We start from the raw sequence: 22,155 nt of genomic DNA, 5'->3' as shown, positions 1-22,155 counted from the left end.
TTGTAACAGATAAGAATAAGCAGATGAAAATACTCTTTAACAGTTACAAGATATGCCAATCAACTTGAATGAAAATATAGATAATAGAAAACTTAAGTTTGAATTTAGGGTAGTTAGTTTTGTTTGAAGAAGTTTAGATATGTTTCAAAGAAAACAGCTGAGGTACTTCATTTGAAATACAGAGTATCTTCAATGTTCTGAAGAAGCGGAACGCATTTTTTTATGAGAAATGTGTAACATTATTAATTTAAATTACTCTAAGGAAGACTAAATTGTTTTATTTATGACTAGCAGCTACGCGGCCAGCCTTCGTCTGGCTTTTAAATGTACAAGAAAAGTGCCTGAAGGGAACACCAAACGTTAAATTAAAAACTACGCACAATTTTACTCTGCAGAATAATTTCATCAAAACGAAAAAAAAAAAAAAAAAAAAAACACCACAAATTAAAAAAAAAGTATTACATTGTAGAGACATTAGGATATTTTGGAAGCCAGAGAGATGAAAAATTAGCAACCGCCTTCGCCGGGAATCGAACCACGGACCTCTGTAATACCGGCCCAGCGTGCTACCGTTACACCACGAAGGTACGCTAGGCAAGTGGGAGAAATACCTTATAACATATAACAAAATTACAATGAAATGAAAAATATCCCTTAATACAAATGTTAATTATCCTAATAAATAAATTAACTAACTTCCCGTAGCTTTTTCTTGACAAACGTCCAGTATCCAAGAGAAACATTAAATTTAAAAACTGCACAGAATGGTCGCCCTCATTTTTCCGAGTGGCAACAGTGCTGATTTTCAACAGGCAGCAGTCCAGTATACAATTGAATGGGAAACTGTCGGCAAAACCACATTTCCAAAAAAATGAAACTATTCAAAATAAAGCGATAAAATCGAAAAGATAAAATAAATAAAAAATCTGATTCGAATTTAGAAAAAATCGCTTCGAAGTGCACTAGCTCTTGTCTAGATGCACCGATATACCAAATTTGGTAGCTCTGTGTCTATTATCTTACTCTCAGCACGAACGAAAGACACACAGACTCTTTCTTTAATTATATGCACCTGTAAAATTTCATTTACCATAATAGATTTCATTTCCTCTTCCTTTTACCATAATAGATTAATCAACTTTTTTATATAGAATTGAAAGACATATTTAAATATTTTTGAAAGACGCACACATGTAACAAACCTGAACTTGAAATGAGACCTGAAATTAAGACTTTCAGCCCTTAGACAAAGAAGTTAGCAGTTACCTTCGGATGATGCGTAGTTCAGCAATATTATATCTCATGATTACCATGAAATTTCAGATTTTAGACAGGGCACGCCTTTTTTTTTCAGGTTTCATATTATTTTTGATATGCAAACTGAAAAAAGTACACAATATATTTCTCTCAAATAAGTTCGATTATTGATTATACAGATTTAAATGAACCACGTTTATCTTAATGTGAGAAAATTTTTTATCCATTTTACTTCGGTACAAATTCATATTAGTACTACAGTTTTCAGCTCTTGAATTTTATTAAATGTGATATTTCATTGAGTTATTTGTTATCAGATAATTCTCCATCATACATCATTTCTAAGAAGTTTTCGCCACATTTTCAATTCCACAATAACTTTTAAAGTAATGCTCTGAAAATCCTGCAAGAACTTTATTCACTTTTCTGAATACAAAAGACAACTGGAAGAGGTATCTAAAAATTCTTTCGTTAACCAATCCTTTTTGGGTACTGTGTCCTAAAACAATATGATATCTAACAACTTAACGTTTTTCTGTTTTTGATATCACAAAAATATCTTTCTGGTTATACAGTAGTGGCCAAAATTGTGGACATTTTTGGAAATTTTTATGTTTTTGAACTTTGTATGTTCATAGAAAACGTTACGTTTCGCAAAATGCAAACTTGTATATATTATTTTAAAGGGAATTTATTACTGAATTCAATACAAAACACAAATTTCAATTATTTGCAGTACAAAAAAAGTTATATGTACTTTAATATAAATAAAAAAACACAGTTATGAAGTGGTTTGTAATGTCTAGCTTTCCTGGCCAATCACTGTTCTTGTTCTGAGAACCAATCAAATGTTAGTAACTGCCAGTAGAAGCTGACATCATGTTTACACTTGAAACAATTCATTACTTTTCTTTGTTCTGTAGAAGGAGGACATGTTTCTTATACACTGCAATTACAAGTAGGAATTTTTGTAAAAAATTTTAATATTTAGTCAAGAAGCAATGACATCGCATAAAAGAGTAGATTGGACACCTAGAAAGAGATGTAATATTATTATGTTACGAGAAAGTGGTCTTCTTATGCTGAAATTGCAAGACAGGTGGTTGGTTCAGTTACTACATCTGGAGTCCGAAAGTTTTGTTTACGATATCAGGAGACAAATTCAATAAAAAACAAAGAAGAAAAAGGCCGAAAAAGGTGCACCACATCTATTGATGACAGTAGAATAAAAAGACTATGTCTCCAAGATAGAAAAATGTCATCAGCGGCCATCAGAAGTGATCTGAATGATGCTGGTGTTTCTGTCAGTTCAAGAACAATCAGGAGAAGATTAACAGATGTTGGACTGAGAGGTAGAATTCCACGAAAAAAGCCTTATCTTAATTTTCAGCAACGAAAAATAAAGACTACAGTGGGCAAAGGAACACATTAATTGGGCAGATGATCAGTCGTCACAAGTTATATGGAGTGATGAAACTAAGATATCGTTATTCGGTAGTGATGGGCGAAAATTTATAAGACGTAGAATAGGAGAAGAGCTACATCCTGACTGCATTGAAGCAACTGTGAAGAACCCAGTTAGTGTTATGATTTGGTCATGCATGTCAGCAGATGGTATTGGTCGCTTTCATGTCTTCGATGGGACACTGAATGCCAGAAAATACATTCACACTATTCTAGAACCAAAACTTCTACCTTCCATCAGAGATCTCTTTTCCAACAATGCTTCGTTTATTTTTCAGCAGGATTCTGCTCCTTGCCACACGGCCAAAATATCGAAAGAGTGGTTTCGTACAAAGAGCATTAAATTGTTGTCATGGCCGGGAAACAGTCCTGACCTCAATCCTATCGAAAATTTGTGGCACCGTTTGAAAACTCTTGTCCGAACGAAACGCCCATCAAATAAAAGAGAACGAATTGAGGCTATAATTGTTTCCTGGCATCATGTAATAACGAAAGAAGAGCTTTAAACTCTTGTCAGCTCAATGAAACGTCGATGTGAAGCTGTAATCAAAAATAAAGGGTACCCTACTAAGTACTGATCGTCACTATCTAAAGTATATCGATAACTATTATTGTTTAACTTTTTGTGTATTACAAATAATTGAATTTTGTGTTTTGTATTGAATTCAGTAGTAAATTCTCTTTAAAATGATATATAGAAGTTTGCATTTTGTGAAACGTAACGTTTTCTATAAGCATACAAAGTTCAAAAACATAAAAATTTCCAAAAGTGTCCACAATTTTGGCCACCACTGTATGGTACGATGCTAGCAAAGTTCGTATCAACTATTTAACAGTATAAATATTTACGTAATTCGTGACATTTTCGAAACTTATTTTTACGAGTTTTGTACTTAATTAGGTAATTTTAGTGGAATTATAAGTTAAATTGTTGTATTTCTGTTGTATAATGTAACACGAAAAATCTAAAGAGACAAGCTGTGCCGGAAAATTAAGAATACAGTGGCAAATTCATTTAACGTTTAGCAAATGGTTATCTCGGTAATTTGGCGAGATATCGCCAAACTCGCAACTGTTTTGGCGACTTAATTTTTTGCCAAATTTGGCGAGTCGTTTGGTGACACTTGGGTTCGGTTCCTGTATCACCGCAGTAAGTATTGTAACTGAATAAATGTAATTGATCACTGTATTAACTGCAACCGTAATTCGACACTCATATTGCTTTCCTTTAATTTCCAGAAGCAGAGAGTACTTAAAATATCTTGGCGGTCGGGTGAAAGCTATATAACTCCGGACAGAGAGCATCTGCTGTCAGTTGTTTAATTGTTGTTGCTGCGAATTGTTAGTTCAGTGTGAACTGAGATATTTCCGAGTTAGCTTTCTCTTTAGATGCGCTTTACATTGCGTTGTGTTTAACGTTCTTAGTAGTTTGAAGCGTAACTACTGATTGTAATCTATAATCCTGTGAACAACCTGTACAAGTACTTCTATGGAAAATTCCAGATCTTTGAAGTGTTTCTTTTGATAAAATAAATTTGATTAACCTATCATCGGACCTGTGGGCATTCAATTTATTACGAACCCGTACGCACGCAAGAGTATCCTAAAGCGGAACATTGCACCAAAATCTGGGACATCTAGTCACTTTAGATTAAACTTAAATTGATTTAGATATACCTTTTGCATATCACCTCGTATGCTTTGGACAAGAGGTATTTTAATTAATCTATTGAAAGGAATGCTAAATTTATACCGTTAAATTAAATTTAACTTTTTCGAAATACTAGTCTAATTTTCTAGCTTGTCAAATGAACTTTCGTCATCGCTTTAACAAAATAGAAAAGAATATGAATACATAAGAATTAAGAAACAACTAAAAATTTATTGTGCCTTTAGTTTGAAGTACAGAATTAAATTAACGAACACAAACTGACTTCTCGCAGGAATAGCAAAGAATGCAGAACTTAATTATTTACAGTTCACATGTTTAAATTATGTCCTAGTGATTAGCTCGGTTAATTTTATGAACAATTAATTAAAACTCAAGGCAACGGAGAAACATACCAATAGGTAATATATAGATTACGTCATACGCATTACCTAATGTCGGACCCAAAGGAGCCAGCCTAAACGTTAATTTTTCCAGGCTGCTTATTTGTTGCACATCTAAATTAAATTAATTGTTTAAATCATTTTAATTAAATCATACAAATTAATTAATTTTTTTCTTAAAATTTTATGTTTGTATTACTTTTTTATCTTATTGAAATTAACATAAAAATTTAGCATATATATATATAAAGGATAAAACGGAAAAATAAGGAATAAAACTTTGAAAGCATATAGATAAATTAACGTATAAATAATTTATCTGTCCTAGAAAGGAGAATAAGCACTTACTGTCCTAGAAAGGACAATTATAGATCCGGATGCGTTGAATGTAGATAATTGGAATTAATTTATACTTTTAAGAATTTTGCAATGTTTATTTATAATTCAAGCGAATTTTTACATACATTGAAAAAACGTCACTAAATAAAACGAGCCTGAGGATGTTAAGGAAACGAAAGATTAATATTCTTTAGTTTAATGTACACTGCTCAAAAAAAAAAAAAAAAAAAAAAAAAAAAAAAAAAAAAAAAAAAAGGTCAGTTCTATATCTCCCGTTCTACTGAGCCGATTCACGAAATTCAAATTGCGTTCTTCATGTCTCGAAAGCTCGACTTAGGATATATATTAGATTTATATATAGCACGATTCTAACATTGGTATTTTGACACAAAATCGGACTTTTTCTGAAATAACATACCAATATTTTTAGATATTTCGATTCTACGACTCAAATTATGCCTAAATATTAAATTTTGTAAAATTTGGGAAGAAAATTTAAGGAGAAATTTAACAATTTATGTTGGCGCTTTTTATTCAGTTTGCGCCAAAATTAGTTCACTTGGCGAACTTCTTAATACGTGGCAACCTATTTTCATTTTCATTTTTACATAGTGCGTGAGAGGAAAAAACTATATTTTTAGTCATAGTTACTATTTTAGGTAATTTTTAGACTTTTATTTTAATTGTTAGTGTTGCATTGTCTCTTCAGATAATTATTTTAAAATTTTGTATTTATTCGTTCGAACCGAGCATTTAAAATATATTTATTAATATAAATTTTCCAGAATTTGATTTTATTTATTTGAATTGCGTTTCTTTCGGAAGAATACTTTGTAACCCAGGCTACGATGCATTTGAAAACTGCATACTGTATTAAAAGTGAAAATACAGTAAGCACACTTAACACGCCTTTCAATGTTTCGTTCAGAAAAGATATATATAAATAAGAGAGACGTATAACCGACATTTTAACTTAGGATGACTTGCATACACTGCTTTAAACAGTTTTATCATTGTGCCCATTGCTTTACACAATTTTATCCTACATTTGGTTTCTTAAAATGTTATTCATATTTTAGTCAAATATTTTTTTTTGAAATCGCAAGAATCAAATATCATAAGATTAAAAAGTTTTAAATTAAAAAAAGTACAAATACTAAATTTTACGCAAAAATTTATTTTTTCTCCTCTTTTTCTTCAGGCATTCTGCTTCATTCTTGCTCTTTTTCTTTAGGCATTCTGCAAGTATACTAAAAAGCATCCAACTTTTCGAAACAATCTGGATATTTCTGACAATCATTTTAAATAAAGTTATCGCCTTCCATTTCATAAAGGCCCACAAACGGCCGAGCGGTAAAGTCCCTGAACACTGGTAGTTGACTCCGGGGTTCGAATCCGGGCTGGTTCGAATCCGGTAAACGGGCTGGTTGCATGGACGTTTTCGTGGATTTTCTCATGTGTAACGTGTATACCAGCTGGTTTCCCTTAGAAAGTTCTTCACAAAGGCATCCTTTCTTTTAGGCAGATAGCCCTGCTTTGCCGTAACTTAATAATCCAATTCAATCCATTTCATCAGTATTTGGTCAGAGCCTTTATCAGTCTTTAGAGGCTAAGCATTTTGAAGGTATGAGATGAAAGAAAAGACTGGTTTCATGAAGAGGTTTTGGTTTATTTAATTATGACAAAGAACTCTAGAGCTATCTGCCTAAGGGGAGGGATGCCCCCATGGAGGACTTTCTAAGGGAAACTGGCTCGTATACACGTTACACATGGGGAAAACCACGAAAACGCCCATGCAGCCAGCCCTTTCGCGGGTTCAGCGAAGCATGCAGTGTTCAGCGACTTTATTGCTCGACCGCTGTTTCATCAGGAAAAAAAAAAAAAAAAAAAAAAAAAAAAGTCTTTAGGTGACATTCACATACATCATTGGATAAACTCCTGAATCTTCAGATAATTCGACTGAGAAATCATGGGATTCTTCGTTTATGATACTATATGATATTCTATAACGTAATTTAAATTTATACAACCGTATAGTCTAACCAGTCGCTCTTCACTTTAATCTGCAATGATATCGTTTTTGTCTTTTAACACAAGCTTAATTGATGGTATTTGCTGGTGTACACGTCGAAGTGTTTTCTCTTTGAACGGTGCTATAACGGTGGAAAAATTGCATTTTACGCTGCACGTTTATTTTAAAGTATAGATTCATATTTCCTTTATTTTATTTTATTTTGTTTTATTTGCATCTGGCTGGGTTACTGAACGGCAACACTTTTATCGTTCGAAAGCTGTTTACTTTCTTTTCGCGATATCGTTGTAGTTAAGCCCGAAACTACTACCAAAATAAAGAAAGAGACGGTCCTGCACTCTACCTCTGCGCTCTCGTTTCATCTATTATAAACAGCTTTTTATTCTTCACTTTCGTCAAAGTTGATTAGCATCTGAGTGCCGCGAAAACCGGCGATTGGTGCAACGCCATCTATTACTGATATTTTCAAATGCTCGTTATGAGTATTATTTGGTAAATTTCACTGCCAGTTAATGTTTCGGTAATAACGTAGTTTTTTGAAGCTTTAGATTTTTCCTTTGTACATGCTTAATAATCTACCTTGATGCCAGATTTCAAGCATCTAAGTAATTTAGAAGGAATGCAGGTTTTTGATAAGTGAGTCAGTCAGCGAGTGATAAAAATGGCTCTTTTCGGACTAATAATTCCATAAGAGGTAGATTATTGAATTTGGGGATTCTAGGTGTTCAACGGAACTCTAGTTTATAGAAATGGTTCGTGTAAGATACACAAGCGGTGTCTCTCTGTTTTCTTTTCGGTCTGTTCCGAACTTGGCTGCCACACTACCGCGTGTCTAAAAATTAAGCCAAGTGGCTTATATGATAGATATTAAAAGCAATTATTCCGCTAATAGTCATTGGTTTGATGATTTGATTGTTATGCCTACAAATTGCTTAACGCATGCAAAATTAGCCTGTTCGCAGTCTTCCTGGGTGGGAGTAAAAGCATACTCTTAGTGATAAGTAAAGTTCTCCATGTTATTATCTTTGAGCAATTTTTTATAGAATTTATCTACCGGTATTGTTGTTTGATAACGTCAAGTTCTATTCTACTCTCCATCGAGATTACGTTCGAGTTAATCCTTTACGGCACGCTACATTTTAAAGTTGGAGTTTTGATAAAAAGAAAAACGTAGGCAGTCTAATTAGGCCACACTGATTGAATAGAGCTTCGAAAAAAGTGCTGAAACGAGCATTTTTGTCAATGAACTGACCGATGAGATGCGGAGAAACAAAGAATACAGACCCTCAGATGTCCTAGATGATCGGTGAGTCCGGTCCGGGCACACCTAGGGTTCGCCGTTTGATATTAGACAAGATTTCAAGGTAAAAATTTAAAATCAATATAGAATAAGGAGATTAGAATGCAGCCAAAAAATAACACAGAAATTTCTTTTCAAACAATTCCTTTTATACCCTAAAAAAATATGGAAGATTTCTTTGAAAAATGAGGGTCTTAAAAAACTAAACATGGCTAAAATATATAAACTGGTTTGTGTTGAGCTGCCATCTACTATAAATAAAGAAGTCTCAGAGTAACCTATAGTAACATATAAATCCTTTTTCATTTAATTTTTCTGTGCATACAGAAGAAAATTTTTAGGTGTGTCCAGACCTGTGCCTCAAAGGGTTATAACGTTGCGCGCCTCTAACTAGCACGCAACCTAGAGGTGACTGTGAAAGTTTGTATAAACCACAGAGTCTTATAAAGGGTTTAAGTCCCTTTTTATTCAACGTACTAAATTACAATTGCGTCCTCTTGACGCTTACAAACTGTACCAACTAGGCAGTCAAATAAAAATAAAAACCTGAAAAGAAAGTAAAGACAATATTCTAACTACGAGGCTCTCTAAAATAACTAACTCAACGCGTTTTACAAATACCGCCGCTAATTCAGCAGACTTGAAGCTCACTGGAACAATTGCAACTACTTCCCGCCAAGCACATAGGCCGCAACGCGGGGTTCTTCAATTCTCGCTAACTACCTCCGCGCTCGCTAAGTAAGAATATATCACACCGAACTCGTTTCCTTCTATTTAAATCAGAATACTTCCGCTGATAATTTGAATGCTTGCGCGTTTTACTCAAATTTACATATTCTGGCATTGGCAGTTCCAGGGGAAAGTAAGGATTGACAGGAAAGATAGTTTAAACTTAAAATAAATGTTAGTTAAAGTAAATATAAACCCTACATTTGCCGCTGCCAGAATTTGGAAAACTTGGAAGCAGGTCCTACAAACGACCTGTTGTAAGTTTCTCTAATTCTGAACTAACTGGCGAGAACCTCGTTTACACAAAAAAAAAATCTTATGTAACAAATTTTATACTACAATTCTGTTGCTCGTTACAAAGCTTTCTTCTTACAGCAACTTTTCCTGGACTTCATCAATCAATCTTGGTCTTTCCTTCTAGCATCTGGAAGGAATAAGTATCAGTATCTTTCTACATACATTATAATTTACACTTTCTTGACACAATAAATTTTTGTTTTTAACGTTTCGTTTCTCTTAGTTATTGCTTACTTCACATTCATTCAATTTTTCAAGCATTAATTTAACTTTACCCTGGCTCTCCACCATGTGTGGTGTCAACCGGGAATATTCGTGTTTTAGTCTTACAACACTTCCCCTAACCACCATGATTTGTTAGAATTCAACAACCAAATAGACACACCTTACTCGACATTCTACAACTCAATGAGCTACTTTAATATTCTTAAAAATTCAAATGTAGGTGGAGAACCCTACGAAACACATTCATTCTAACTTCCCCCTCATTCATCTTTAAACATGCAGGCTTTCGCTCTAAAGCATGACTTTACAGTTTAATACTTAAATTTTGACTTCATTGCTTTTAAGCATTCACTTTTAGCATCTACAATTTTATGCTTCTAGACTAAATTCTACTTTTACATAACATGCAAGTATTTACATACATTTACAAAAGTTTAATACATATGCTTTTTACAATTTACCATAAAATGAATAAGAGAAAATAAATTTTTACTTTACTCATTCTTCGCCAAGCTGGCGGCACTGAAAATAAAATTCTTATTAGTACAAGAATAAGAAGTTATTTTTATCTCCGGCCAAATTTTGGCTTTAACATAACAGAATTAGTCTTTCGACCAACAGAAAATGCTTGTTTTTAGCTTTTACACTTAAAGAAAATAATACTTTTGCCTTAGCTAAATAAAGTAAAACAAAACTAAGTCTCAACCGAGACATATTGACTTTCGTCAAAACATAGAACTTCGTACTTATGCATAACATTTCGGAACAAAAGAGAAAAAAAATTATAGAAGGTTTTAACTTATCTTTGAGTTTTCGATGCTTGAAACTCCGTCATCCGTTTTTGACAAAATTGATCCCAAGTTAGAGGTGTCATGGATGTCAATCTTCTCCTTGTTGATCTCCGCGTGTCGTCCCCGTTGATCTTTCCTTTGCGTCCTCTACATGCTGGCCTCTTGACGGAGTAATCGTCTGGGTGTTGTCCTTTGCGTTTCTGCCTGGGACGGCTGGTCAAGACGTCCTCCGGTCTGGAGTCCTTGAATTCCTTCTTGAATTTCTTCTGTCCCTCGTACTTCTGTGCCTCCTGTTGGCGTTTCAGTTTCCGGAACGGCGGCCTTGCTGGCACCTGACTCTGTGGCCGTGTGCGCGTTCTCCTTGATGTGTAATTTCTCCTGCCATGTTTTATAGGTGGTGTTTTCGTCTTTACAACGGTTTCTTTACCCGGTTCATCTGTAGTTTTGTTTTTCTTAAACGCCGGAGTTTGAAAATCCTTTTTTCTTTTTGATACCGACGTCCGGGTTGTAGAAGTGCTAGGTCTCTCTTCAGTTCTCCGTTTCTTGGGTGGTGGAATAGTTATTGCAGTCTCTGGCCGTTCTATTTCGTTTAGACTTGAGTCCTGCAAGAAACTTTTAAGGATTTCAAAATCATTTGGATTATAGTATTTTTTCACCTGGTCGGGACTTGCTTTACAGATTTCCCCTCTCTCGTTTTTAAGATATAAAACTACTCCTTTGATTTCCTGAATTACATAGGGGCCTTCAAACTTTGGAGCTAGCTTTGCCGTAAAATTGTCTGGGGCACTTGATAAAGAAAATTTCCGTTTCAATACTTTATCCCCAACTTTAAAATCTGCTTCACGGCGTTTTTTATCTTAATAAATTTTCTGTCTATTTCTTGCCGTATCCGAAGTTTTAAGCGCCTGATCAATTAGTTTTTGCACGTCTTTTTGTCTAAATTCCTGCTCTCTTTGTTGCACAAAGAATAATTTATCTAAAGGCGTAATTAACTTTCTGCCTAAAAATAATTCTGCTGGAGTTTTTCCCGTAGTATCATGATGTGCCGTTCTTAAAGCATAAGCTAATTCATTTATGTAGCCATCCCAGCGCTTGTGATGTGTGCTAACGTAACTGCGAATTATTTTTACAATGTTTTTATTAACTCTTTCTGCTATGTTAGCCTGTGGTCTATACGGAACCATTTTGATATGGCGTATATCAAGTCCATTGCATATGTTTTCAAATATTTGACTAATGAATTGTTTTCCGTTATCGCTAATGGCTTTTATCGGTGCACCGTATTTTAAAATGTATCTGTGTAAGAATGCATCTGCGACTGTTTTGGCTGACGCGCGTTTAAGTGGAACAATTTCTATCCATTTTGAAAAATGATCTACTATTACTAAAAGAAAACGATTTTTATTTAACTCGCTCTGGGGGAAGGGACCAAGGAGATCTATGCCTAAAATTTCATTCGGAAATGTAGCGCGAATGCTATTTAAGTACCCGGCCGGGCTGTAATTAATATCATTTATTAACTGACATTGATTGCAGGACCTGACATACGCCGTTACTATTTTGTATAATTGCGGGAAATATACCGCCTCGCGTACCCTTTTTAAAGTTTTTCTGACCCCGAGGTGGCCCGCTGTTTTTTTTTTTTTCGTGCAACTCCTTCAAAATGCTTAATCGAAGCGAGGCTGGGATGACTGGCTTATACTCAAGATTTTCGTTTGTTGTTTTCGTATAGAATAATAAATTATCTATTATTTCATAGTTTTTTGCTCCATTTCTTATCGCATCGATATCTGTGTGCTCAAAGTTTTCGGGGTCTTTCAAATAAGCATAGATATTTCCAAATTCAGGATCAGCTTTCAGTTCAGTAATAACCGTATCTCTAGAATCTAAAATTTTTGAAGTCAACACAGCGCATTTAAGTTCATTACCTTCATCGTCCAGTTTTATACGAGAAAGTGAGTCAGCTACATTGTTTTCCTTACCCGGTTTATATTTTATTGTGATATTATATTCTTGGAGTTTTAAAGCCCATCTTATTAACCTGGGCGTTAGGTTTTTTCCCGAGTAAAGTCTACCAACAGCCGCATGATCCGAAAAGACTGTTACTGGCGATTTGCCGAAATAAACTCGAAATTTGTGTACAGCTATTAATACGGCTAATGTTTCTCTTTCTGTAGCTGTATAATTCCTTTGTGTTTGATTCAATGTTTTACTAAAAAATGCCAGCGGGTGGTTATTTTGCATAAGAACCGCACCCACCGCATAGTCTGATGCATCTGCCGCAATTTCCAGGTTTTCGTCCCCCTCAGGGAATTTTAAAACAGGGGCATTAATAAGCGCTTCTTTTAATCTTTCAAAAGCTGTGTTAGCTTCAGCTGTCCACGTAAATTTACTCTTTTTTCTTTTGATTACTAAGAGTGGTTCAACAATATTAGCGAAATCTTTTATGAAAGATCGATAGTAAGAACATAGTCCAAGGAAAGACGAAAGTTTCTTGGCGGTGTTGGGCGGTGGGAAATTCTTAATAGCTTTTATTTTTGAATCTTGCGTTTCTATACCCTTTTGCGAAATTTTATAACCGAGATATTTAAGTTCTTTAGTTGCGAACTTGCATTTTGAGGCGTTAATTGTAAGACCGGCCTCTTTTAATAATTTAAAAACTTGTTCGAGGTCATTAACGTGTTGTTCCAACGTACTACTCGTTATAATTATATCATCTAGATAAATTAAAGTTGATTTTCCTAGGACAGGCTTTAGAACAATGTCCATAGCTCTCTGGAATGTTGATGGGGCCCCACACAACCCAAAAGGCATGCGTAAAAATGCATAAGTGCCCGATTTTGTCATAAACGCGGTTTTATGTATATCTTCGGGTCTCATAGCTATTTGATAGTAGCCAGACGTTAAGTCCAAAGTAGACATATATCTTGTCGATTTGATCTGTCTAATGATCTCGTCTATAACCAGCAAAGGGTAAACTGGGAATTTAGTTATGCTATTTAGTTTTCTATAATCGATAGCAAACCTCCAAGCCCTTTTATCCGAAGGAGGAAACTCGTTCTTTTTCCTACATAGTACTACTGGACTCGCGTACTCACTATTTATGGGCGTTATTATTTTATTCTTTAACATCTCCTGAATATGTTCTTTGATGATTAAGTCTTTTTGTTTGTCATAGCGGTAAGGTTTAGTCCTACAAGGTTTTTCGGCATTTAATTGAATCTTGTGAGTCACGATCTGACAGTTTCCCGGTTTTTCTGAAAACAAATGAGAAAAATTACTCACCACTTGCTGTATTGCTTTACTTTCCTGGTCATTCAAATGGCTAAGGTCCAATTCAGGTGTCTCCACCGGTTCCACCACCCTCTGGTCCATCTCCAGCACCACGGAACTATCCTGAAAATCCAATTTGGCCCTCGCGGCCCTTAAAAAGTCCATACCTAAAATAAGAGAGTGTTGGAGGTGTTTCACCACAAAAATTAATACTTTGAGATTTTCCTCTTTTACCTGTATGTTTAATGATACTTTCCCGATGCAGTGACATGTTTTTCTTTGCGCCGCTATAATTTCCGTATTTCTGGTTTTAAAGAGTCGTATCCTAAAAAAATTCTTTTTGAAGAACTTTTCACTCATGAAATTTCCTTCTGCCCCTGTATCGATGAGGGCTTCTACTGGTACATCGCCAACCAGGACTTGTATAATTGGTAGCTGTGAATTTTTTACGATGACTGTATTTAGATGTCTATTTGAGGGTTTTTCTAAAACTTCCGGGGCCTGGACCCTCCCTTTCACAGGCCCCTCTAGTCGTTTAAAGCTTTCCTTTCAATCTGTGTCTTCTGGGTAAGCGGATGCTTATTTTCAAGTTTTCTTTTTGGGCCTTGACCTTCGAGTTTCGATGCGTTAGCTTGATAGTTCTTTCCCCCATATGAGCGATTTCCATTTCTTGTTTCCTCCTTCCTTCTGGTACTTTGAGAATATGTTTCCCCTCTCGCTCTTTCTGCGATTCTGCGATTTTGAAACTTCACCGCCAATTGGAAAAGTTCCTGCAATGTGGTTGGATTTCTAATTTCAAAGTAGTCTTGGACAGCGGGTAACAATCTTGGTAATATTATTTCAATAATCTCCGCATCGCGTTTCTTGCCATACAGCATATCCGTTAGCTTGATTTTTCGTAAAATAAAGTCCGTCAATTGTGCTGTATCCCGTTGATAGAAACTATATAGCTCGGCTTCCAGCCGTGCGCGATCTTTCACTATGGGGAAGGCCTTTACTAACGATTTTTTGAAATTTTCAAATGTATACGTCGGGCTTCCAAATTCACCTAGTAGAAATTTTCCTATATTTTTCCACCATAGCGCGGCCTGTCCTCTTAGTGCTGATGTGGCAATAGCAACTTTTTGTCTTTCAGGCACAGGATAGAGCTGAAAGTGGTTTTCTATACCTTCTAAAAATACGGACACCGAATTTTTTCCGTCGAAATAGATGTTTGGCTTGATTGATGCTCTCAAAGTCTGGACCAGGTATCCAAATCCTTCTAACTGCGTTGTCATTTCTTGTTGTTGTCCAGCGGCTTCCATCCAGTTTTCGGCCATTTCAGTTCGATAAGTGTTCGGGCGCCAATATAACGTTGCGCGCCTCTAACTAGCACGCAACCTAGAGGTGACTGTGAAAGTTTGTATAAACCACAGAGTCTTATAAAGGGTTTAAGTCCCTTTTTATTCAACGTACTAAATTACAATTGCGTCCTCTTGACGCTTACAAACTGTACCAACTAGGCAGTCAAATAAAAATAAAAACCTGAAAAGAAAGTAAAGACAATATTCTAACTACGAGGCTCTCTAAAATAACTAACTCACAGCGTTTTACAAATACCGCCGCTAATTCAGCAGACTTGAAGCTCACTGGAACAATTGCAACTACTTCCCGCCAAGCACATAGGCCGCAACGCGGGGTTCTTTAATTCTCGATTTCTACCTCCGCGCTCGCTAAGTAAGAATAACTCGCTCTCTCCGAACTTGTTTCCTTCTATTTAAATCATACTACTTCCGCTGATAATTTGAATGCTTGCGCGTTCTACTCAAATTTACATATTCTGGCATTGGCAGTTCCAGGGGAAAGTAAGGATTGACAGGAAAGATAGTTTAAACTTAAAATAAATATTAGTTAAAGTAAATATAAACCCTACAGGGTTAAGGTCTTTGTAAGATGTCGAACTGTAAACATCGTGTTTACAATTTTGCGACAAACAAAAGATCCCTTCAGTTACGGGTTTTAATCATCTGACATTGATCGTAAACATCGTAAACCAATTAAGAATCGCAATTCGTAATTTCAATCATATGTTGCCTAAGAATGTAAATGAAGCAGTTCTCATTGTTTCCTCCTGAACTAATCAGATAACATTTAAATTTTTTTTTTTAAATCTGATTTTGAGAGTAAGAGGACAATCATAAAATTATTGTGAGGAAAAAAGCAGTTTGTTATAATGCCAGTAAATGACCGAAAATATTGCAACTTAATAATTTAAATAAGAATTGTAAATATAATGAGGAAATATTTAGCAACTCAGCTCAGTTCCAGTTTCAGTTTTTTGGTCGTTATTATATTTCGACGATTTTCGTTCTGCCTTCAAATAGAACCGAGCATGTTCAACACGTTTCTCCATTTAGATCATTTTTAAACGGCGACCCTTTTTACATTGGTACCAACCTTTCTTGCATTATCTGCTATTTAAATGAGTTCCACTATTATCAAAAGAACCTTACCACGATCACTAATGGGAAAAATTAGCATCTATTTAAATAAGAATGGAGTTGCAGAGTAACGTTTTGGCAGAAAAGGGCGTAAGAAAATGGCCATTTTGTTCACATGTAACTTTCACTTCCACCTTCCTCATCTGCCTGGTGAATGGTTTCTTTCTGATTCTTGAGATTCAAAAGAAGACTTTTTTCCGAAGAAGGGAAGTTTTTTTCCTTGTTCAAAATCGCACTTTTTGACTCTTAAAGTAATCAAAAGTTATACCAGAAGCTGTGGAAAGGAAGTTTTTTATGGCTTTTGCTCTCCGATGTATTAGAATTCGGAACTACAGCAGTTTGACGATTTAAAAAATGTAATGAACGGTGCAGCTTTTGAAATAACACAAAACTACTGAAGATAATGGGTTGCACTTAATGATCTTCATATATTTTTAATAATATTAACTTTTTATTTTTCATATTTATCGATGTATGCTAAATACATTAAAATGTTACATAAAGGTCAGCCAGGTTTAAGTTTATTGAATGTTAATATACTGTCACATGAAACAGTTCAATTGCATCCAAATCCTTCAAAAGATTTTATAACTATATGTTCACTTTATGTAATAATCTACTTCATTTCAGCGACTTAATTTTCTACAAAAAGCTTTCTTAAAGTTGCATGGTAGATTGTAATTTAAATTGTAGTTTATATTGCCATTTTTGGAGTATAGTATGTTACTTTAAACATTAAAAATATTTTAAAATTCTAAATATATTACTCGATAAGTAGTTGCAGTTCATACTTTTTGAATTCTAAAATTTTAGGAATCTAAAATTAATTAAGTATTTTAACAAATGTGTTTGAAAAGGAAAATATTTACATATGAGTTAAAGACTTTATTAGGAAATAATATATTGAAGTTGATATGTGAGCAAATGGAGAATTTAACTTATAAGTGAATGTAAATAAGTATGGAATTATCGATGAATTCACGTATGTTGAAAATCAATTCAACTTAGTTAAAGCGTTGTTATAATATAAGCAATAAAAAGAGAATATCACTTTCTTTGATATCGTTTTTAAATCGAAATATTAGCTTAATGTATAACAATATTAAATGCAGCAATTTTTATTTATGCGATTTGAACTTAGTAACTTAAAAAGCATTCTGTTGTTAATAAATTATCAGAACTTAATGGAAATAATTACACGTTCCAGATATTATAAACTAGACCAAACGACCTCTTATCATCTTAATCTCCATGAAGACAAAATGCAACCAGTATATTTCGAAAGGCAAAGTTATTTTGGAGCGGTTTTTACTTAACTGCGCAAAAAGTATGCATGGTTTATATTCAGATTGTGATAGACTTAGAAAAGTAAATACATTATTTCAATAACACACACGCAAAAAAGAAAACAAAAAATTTGGAAGCTTGCAGATTTTACATTACGCCCAAAGGGGCATATTTTAACGTTTTGAGAGTTACCTTTATTTATTAAATACCACGTTCTTCGCGCTTAAACCATAATGTTACGTGTTTTCTTAAGTGCAGGTTCGTGGATTTGGAGTGAATAACAACGATAGCACTTGATGAAGAATGAAAACACAATTTATTAGCTAGTATTACTCAGGACAGCGATTTCTGGCCAAATATGGCAACCCTGCTTTCCTTTTGCCATTTTCTGGCAACCATAAACCTGCTTTGCGGGAAAGATATCCTACTGTGGCTGGACTTTCGTAACAATAAAATTCAATTCAACAGTATTATCGTAAAACAATTTTAAAATGAGCATATCTTTAGAATTTCCGATACACAGTTCGACGCGCTGGAGATAAAGAGGTCCCCCCCCCCGTAGAGTGTTGCCATTGTTCGCTTTTAAATCGCTGATCGCTATTTGTTACTCCAAAAATTCGTTAATTTTTTACAAAATATGAAATCGATAATAAACTAAATTCCAAATACAAAATTTGGGATTTCAGATGCCCATATTCGCAGTAGGATTACGTCATTAAAAATTGGTGGCTCTAACAATGTGAGAAATATACATACATTTATGCAGATTTTTCATTATTTAATTTCTTCAAATATAATGCAGAACTCTTTGTTAGAACCCAGCCTCAGTTGTTATTTTACTTTTCATAGTTTATCATTGTAAGAGTGGCAACCATCTGATCTTTGTTGTAGTTTGTTGCAGTTCTACGGATTTTGAAAATAAATATGACGCTGTAGAATTTTATATGTAAAGTTATTTTAAGTTTATTAGGAGAAAGGAGAACGGTTAGTTCTTGCAAATCTCGAACACTCTTAACATTTTGTGGCAACAGTTTGAAAAGTGAACCGACATTTATAGGAGTCCGACCCAAATGCCAAAACGAAAGTAATAGTCCTTCGGGACTCAAATCCCTTTGGACTAAAAATTTGAATCTCAAAATTGCCTGATCGTTGGTGAAACAACTGACTTTTAATATAAAAGAATGCCTCATTTGTCAGCTTTTGTCTCAGAAAGCTCTATTAGCAGATTCACCAAGATTAATACAAAGATAAAAGAAAGCTCTCAGCTTCATTCGCCTTAAACTATAGAACATTTCCATCAGTTGTATTCAATGCGTAGAAACATCTTGATGAGATGACTTAATACTGGACAAGCTTCAGTAGGGAATTTAATGTTATTAAATATGTATATATTAAGAGTAATGAAGTTCTTAAACGAGCTAAATAAATATCACACAGAACACGAATTTCTTGAATGCACAAAGTAAATACCTGCGATTTTTTAAAAAAATAAATTATTTTTACTGATCTTCCGAGCATATTTTGCTTAACATGAATTAAGATGTTGTAAGGTATAAGTATAATGAACTGTTATATATTGACCCCAAATTAAAAAGTTTTTAAGTCTAAGATTAAAATAATTGAAGCATTTTTAAGAATTATTGCTTGAATCCAAAAACATTTGAATATTCTTTACGCAGAAGGATCTCTTTCTTGCGAGTAGCTGAATTATAAAAAATAATTTCTACATATGTGTCTAAAAAGGATTATAAGGGATTTTAACCACTAATTAGCTTAATAAATATGAAATTTACATAAAACAACAAGAAATAAAATATAGTTGATTTTTCAGTTATGTGTCAAACTGTAATACTCTGTTACGCCTTGTATTATAAATCTAATAAAAATTCATTAAGTTACAAAACTTAAATTTCTGTGTTTTGGACGGCAAAAAAATACGTTTTATTCGTCTTTCGTAATAACGGTACTTCGTTGTCATAGAGTCCAGCGAGACTGGATGGCTAATAAACCAATATACCTCGCCACGTATTTTTTATGAGCATCGTGATTCATTTTTGCTAAGATTTTTGAATTCTCATTGGTTTTTAAAAAAGTACTTCTTATGTTTTTGTGAATATGCGGTTACCAATCTTTAATTTACCGAATAAAGAGGCAGATGCCATATCAATTTTCAAGAAGGAGGTTTTTTATTTGGTAACATATCAGGACTACTATTTCTCCTTATCTGCTTTGCGAACATGGTAAGTGTCCTGAATAGAACAGTGAGTTTAACTAAACTATGTTCTTTTTCACTGTAGAAGAGACGACAAGAAAGGGAAGGGTTTAACTACCTTTTATTCTTCTCAATTTACAGGTGCCCCCGCACTTCGGGATACAAAGACCACCACTTGTGGTCTGAACGTAAGACGATAAGAACTACAACTGACTAAATTTAAATAAGAGTTAAACTCCAATACGAATATCACTAATATTGGCCTTTTATATTTTTACGTATTTAGTACGCAAACTGCAAGAAAACTAAAATACGTCTTTAAAATCAAGAGGACTAAACCTCTGGCCTTAAAGGCGGACAGCAACTGATTGAAAGCACGCGGAAAATAAAGTGGCGAGAAGACTCTCTCTTTCTAACTCTACTTGGCAAACATCCACAAATTAAATACTTAAGAGTTTGCAAGCACAATTTGCATAATCAGAACAAAGTGTTTATTCTGGCCGGAAGTGGGAAATAAGAGAGGACAGTAAAGTTTTAAAATAAAATATACGTTAGTAAAACTTAAGATCCTTTAAACATGTATACGAGAATAGCCATAACAGAAGTCTATATGTTAAGGACGAAACAATTTTGGAGGTGCAAAGTTAAAAATCATAAAAAGGAGCAAGGACTCCGTGCTAGATATTGGATTAGTGGTTTTAGAATATTCCTGGCCATTGTTGTTAGATTTATGTATTCGTGGGCAGAGTAGTTGACGTCCATAAAATAGTGTGACAAACAGCTTTATATGTGTGAAAATGCTGCTATTCATTAAAACAATTACATGCGGAAAATTTATTCCCTTCATCTGATGCAAAGATCCAAGGGGTGAACAGGCAGTCCAAATAAAATAGCTGAAATCGATGACAGTTTTTTCATCCGACGTAAGAACATCAGCTGCAGAGTACTCTAAAAGCAGTTCATTTTTGGAGGAGTATACCCGGGAAGAAGGAAGCGTTTTGTCGTTCAGATTTCGAATACAGATGCTAGTACACTAATATAGAAAATTATTCAACATGTGCAAGATGGATCAACGATATATTCAAAGATTGTCGGAAGAAATATAAAACGCAGCTACTTGAAGAAGCTGGTTACAATCTTGGCTTGTCACTTTAACAATTATTAAAAATATTCTTCGCAAACAACATCTGAGCATTATTGTTATCATTATACATTGCGTCACTTTATATTTTTACATCCGCGCTTCATGAGTTTGGTGAAATCATAGCTGCGTGAGGTCAGGAGCCGCTATGATAAAGAAGTACCATAATGGCAATATCTATTAATATCATCTTAACAAAGCCGTTACCATTAATTTCTTTAAAACCTAAATGATCTGTACGTAAACTAATTTTGCTTAAAAAATTATAATTAAAATGATAAAAATAATCCAATTGGCGAATCTACCACGATTTGCATTTAATGGTCCTCTGAATTATAGTTTTCCAACGTAATAAACATATTCGCCGGCACGTCAAAAGATATGTAATGAATATTAAAATATCCTTGTTTGCATGAAATTTTGGAATCCTAACTGGAAAAATACGTAATGATTTACTGCTTTGTTCGAGGACATTTCTAGGTCTCATATCTTTAGAGGTTAAAAATAATTTCACCTAAAAACATTTAAAAAACTTTGTACTTACGTCAAGATAAACGCCTGGCAGATCATACTTTTGCCCAGCTGGATGGTCACGGGGTAGGTACCTATAAAATTCTACATCATTCTTGTACCATTTTACTGAATATAATTCATCTGATTCCAGATCAAGAGTGCAGTTGAGCCATATCGAATCCCCCTTCATCACTGCGGTTGGTACATCGAGGCTCAACATTCGGAGGCTCAAGCAACCTGGAAATTAAACAAATAATCATCAACATATGCATTACTCTTAAAGAAAAGATTATGAATAAAAAATGAGATCGTAATAACAGTATCGCAACCTCCCTCCCACACAAAGGAATTCAATTAAATTAATAAACAGAATCATAAACGCTAAATTTTATGTGATTTAAAAATAAAATTATATTCCGGGCTTTAGTTTATGTCTAGGCATAAAAGCCACGAAAATCTAACCCCAGAATTTAACACCGCTTCCAATCGTTTTCGGAAAGAAATATAAAATATATGAGCTATTTGCTATATAGTGAAAGGCCAGAGTAGACTATATGTATGAAATTACTATGGAATTACATCAAAATCTAAAACCATTCAGATTTTTTTGGGGGGAGGGGGTTCACATTTTGCGATTTTAAATTCACTTTCCTCATTTCCTTTGTAACCTGATAGTTACTTTAATGTCGCACATGCATGGTCCATCAACATAAAAATCTCTTGAAGTTTAACCTCTTTATTTGCATTCTTTTACGCCATTTTC

General features: G+C 34.3%; 1 protein-coding gene across 2 annotated transcripts in view; it reads right to left on the bottom strand.

Moving 5' to 3' along the window:
* The window catches only part of LOC118198758 (synaptogenesis protein syg-2-like), a 249,006-nt gene extending 227,381 nt beyond the window's left edge, over window positions 1-21,625 (bottom strand). For both annotated transcript variants that reach the window (XM_085823263.1, XM_085823268.1), the window contains exon 1: window positions 21,424-21,625. In XM_085823263.1, the coding sequence (XP_085679389.1) occupies window positions 21,424-21,612 (189 nt within the window). In that variant the 5' untranslated portion in view covers window positions 21,613-21,625. The remainder of the gene's footprint in view (window positions 1-21,423) is intronic.
* Window positions 21,626-22,155: the final 530 nt, after the last annotated feature.

This window comes from Stegodyphus dumicola, chromosome 1 (assembly GCF_044657685.1).
Source record: "Stegodyphus dumicola isolate Sdum_Otavi_A_Nest chromosome 1, ASM4465768v1".
In the NCBI taxonomy this organism is placed as follows: Eukaryota; Metazoa; Arthropoda; class Arachnida; order Araneae; family Eresidae; genus Stegodyphus; species Stegodyphus dumicola.
This window is presented reverse-complemented; position numbering and strand designations above follow the sequence as displayed.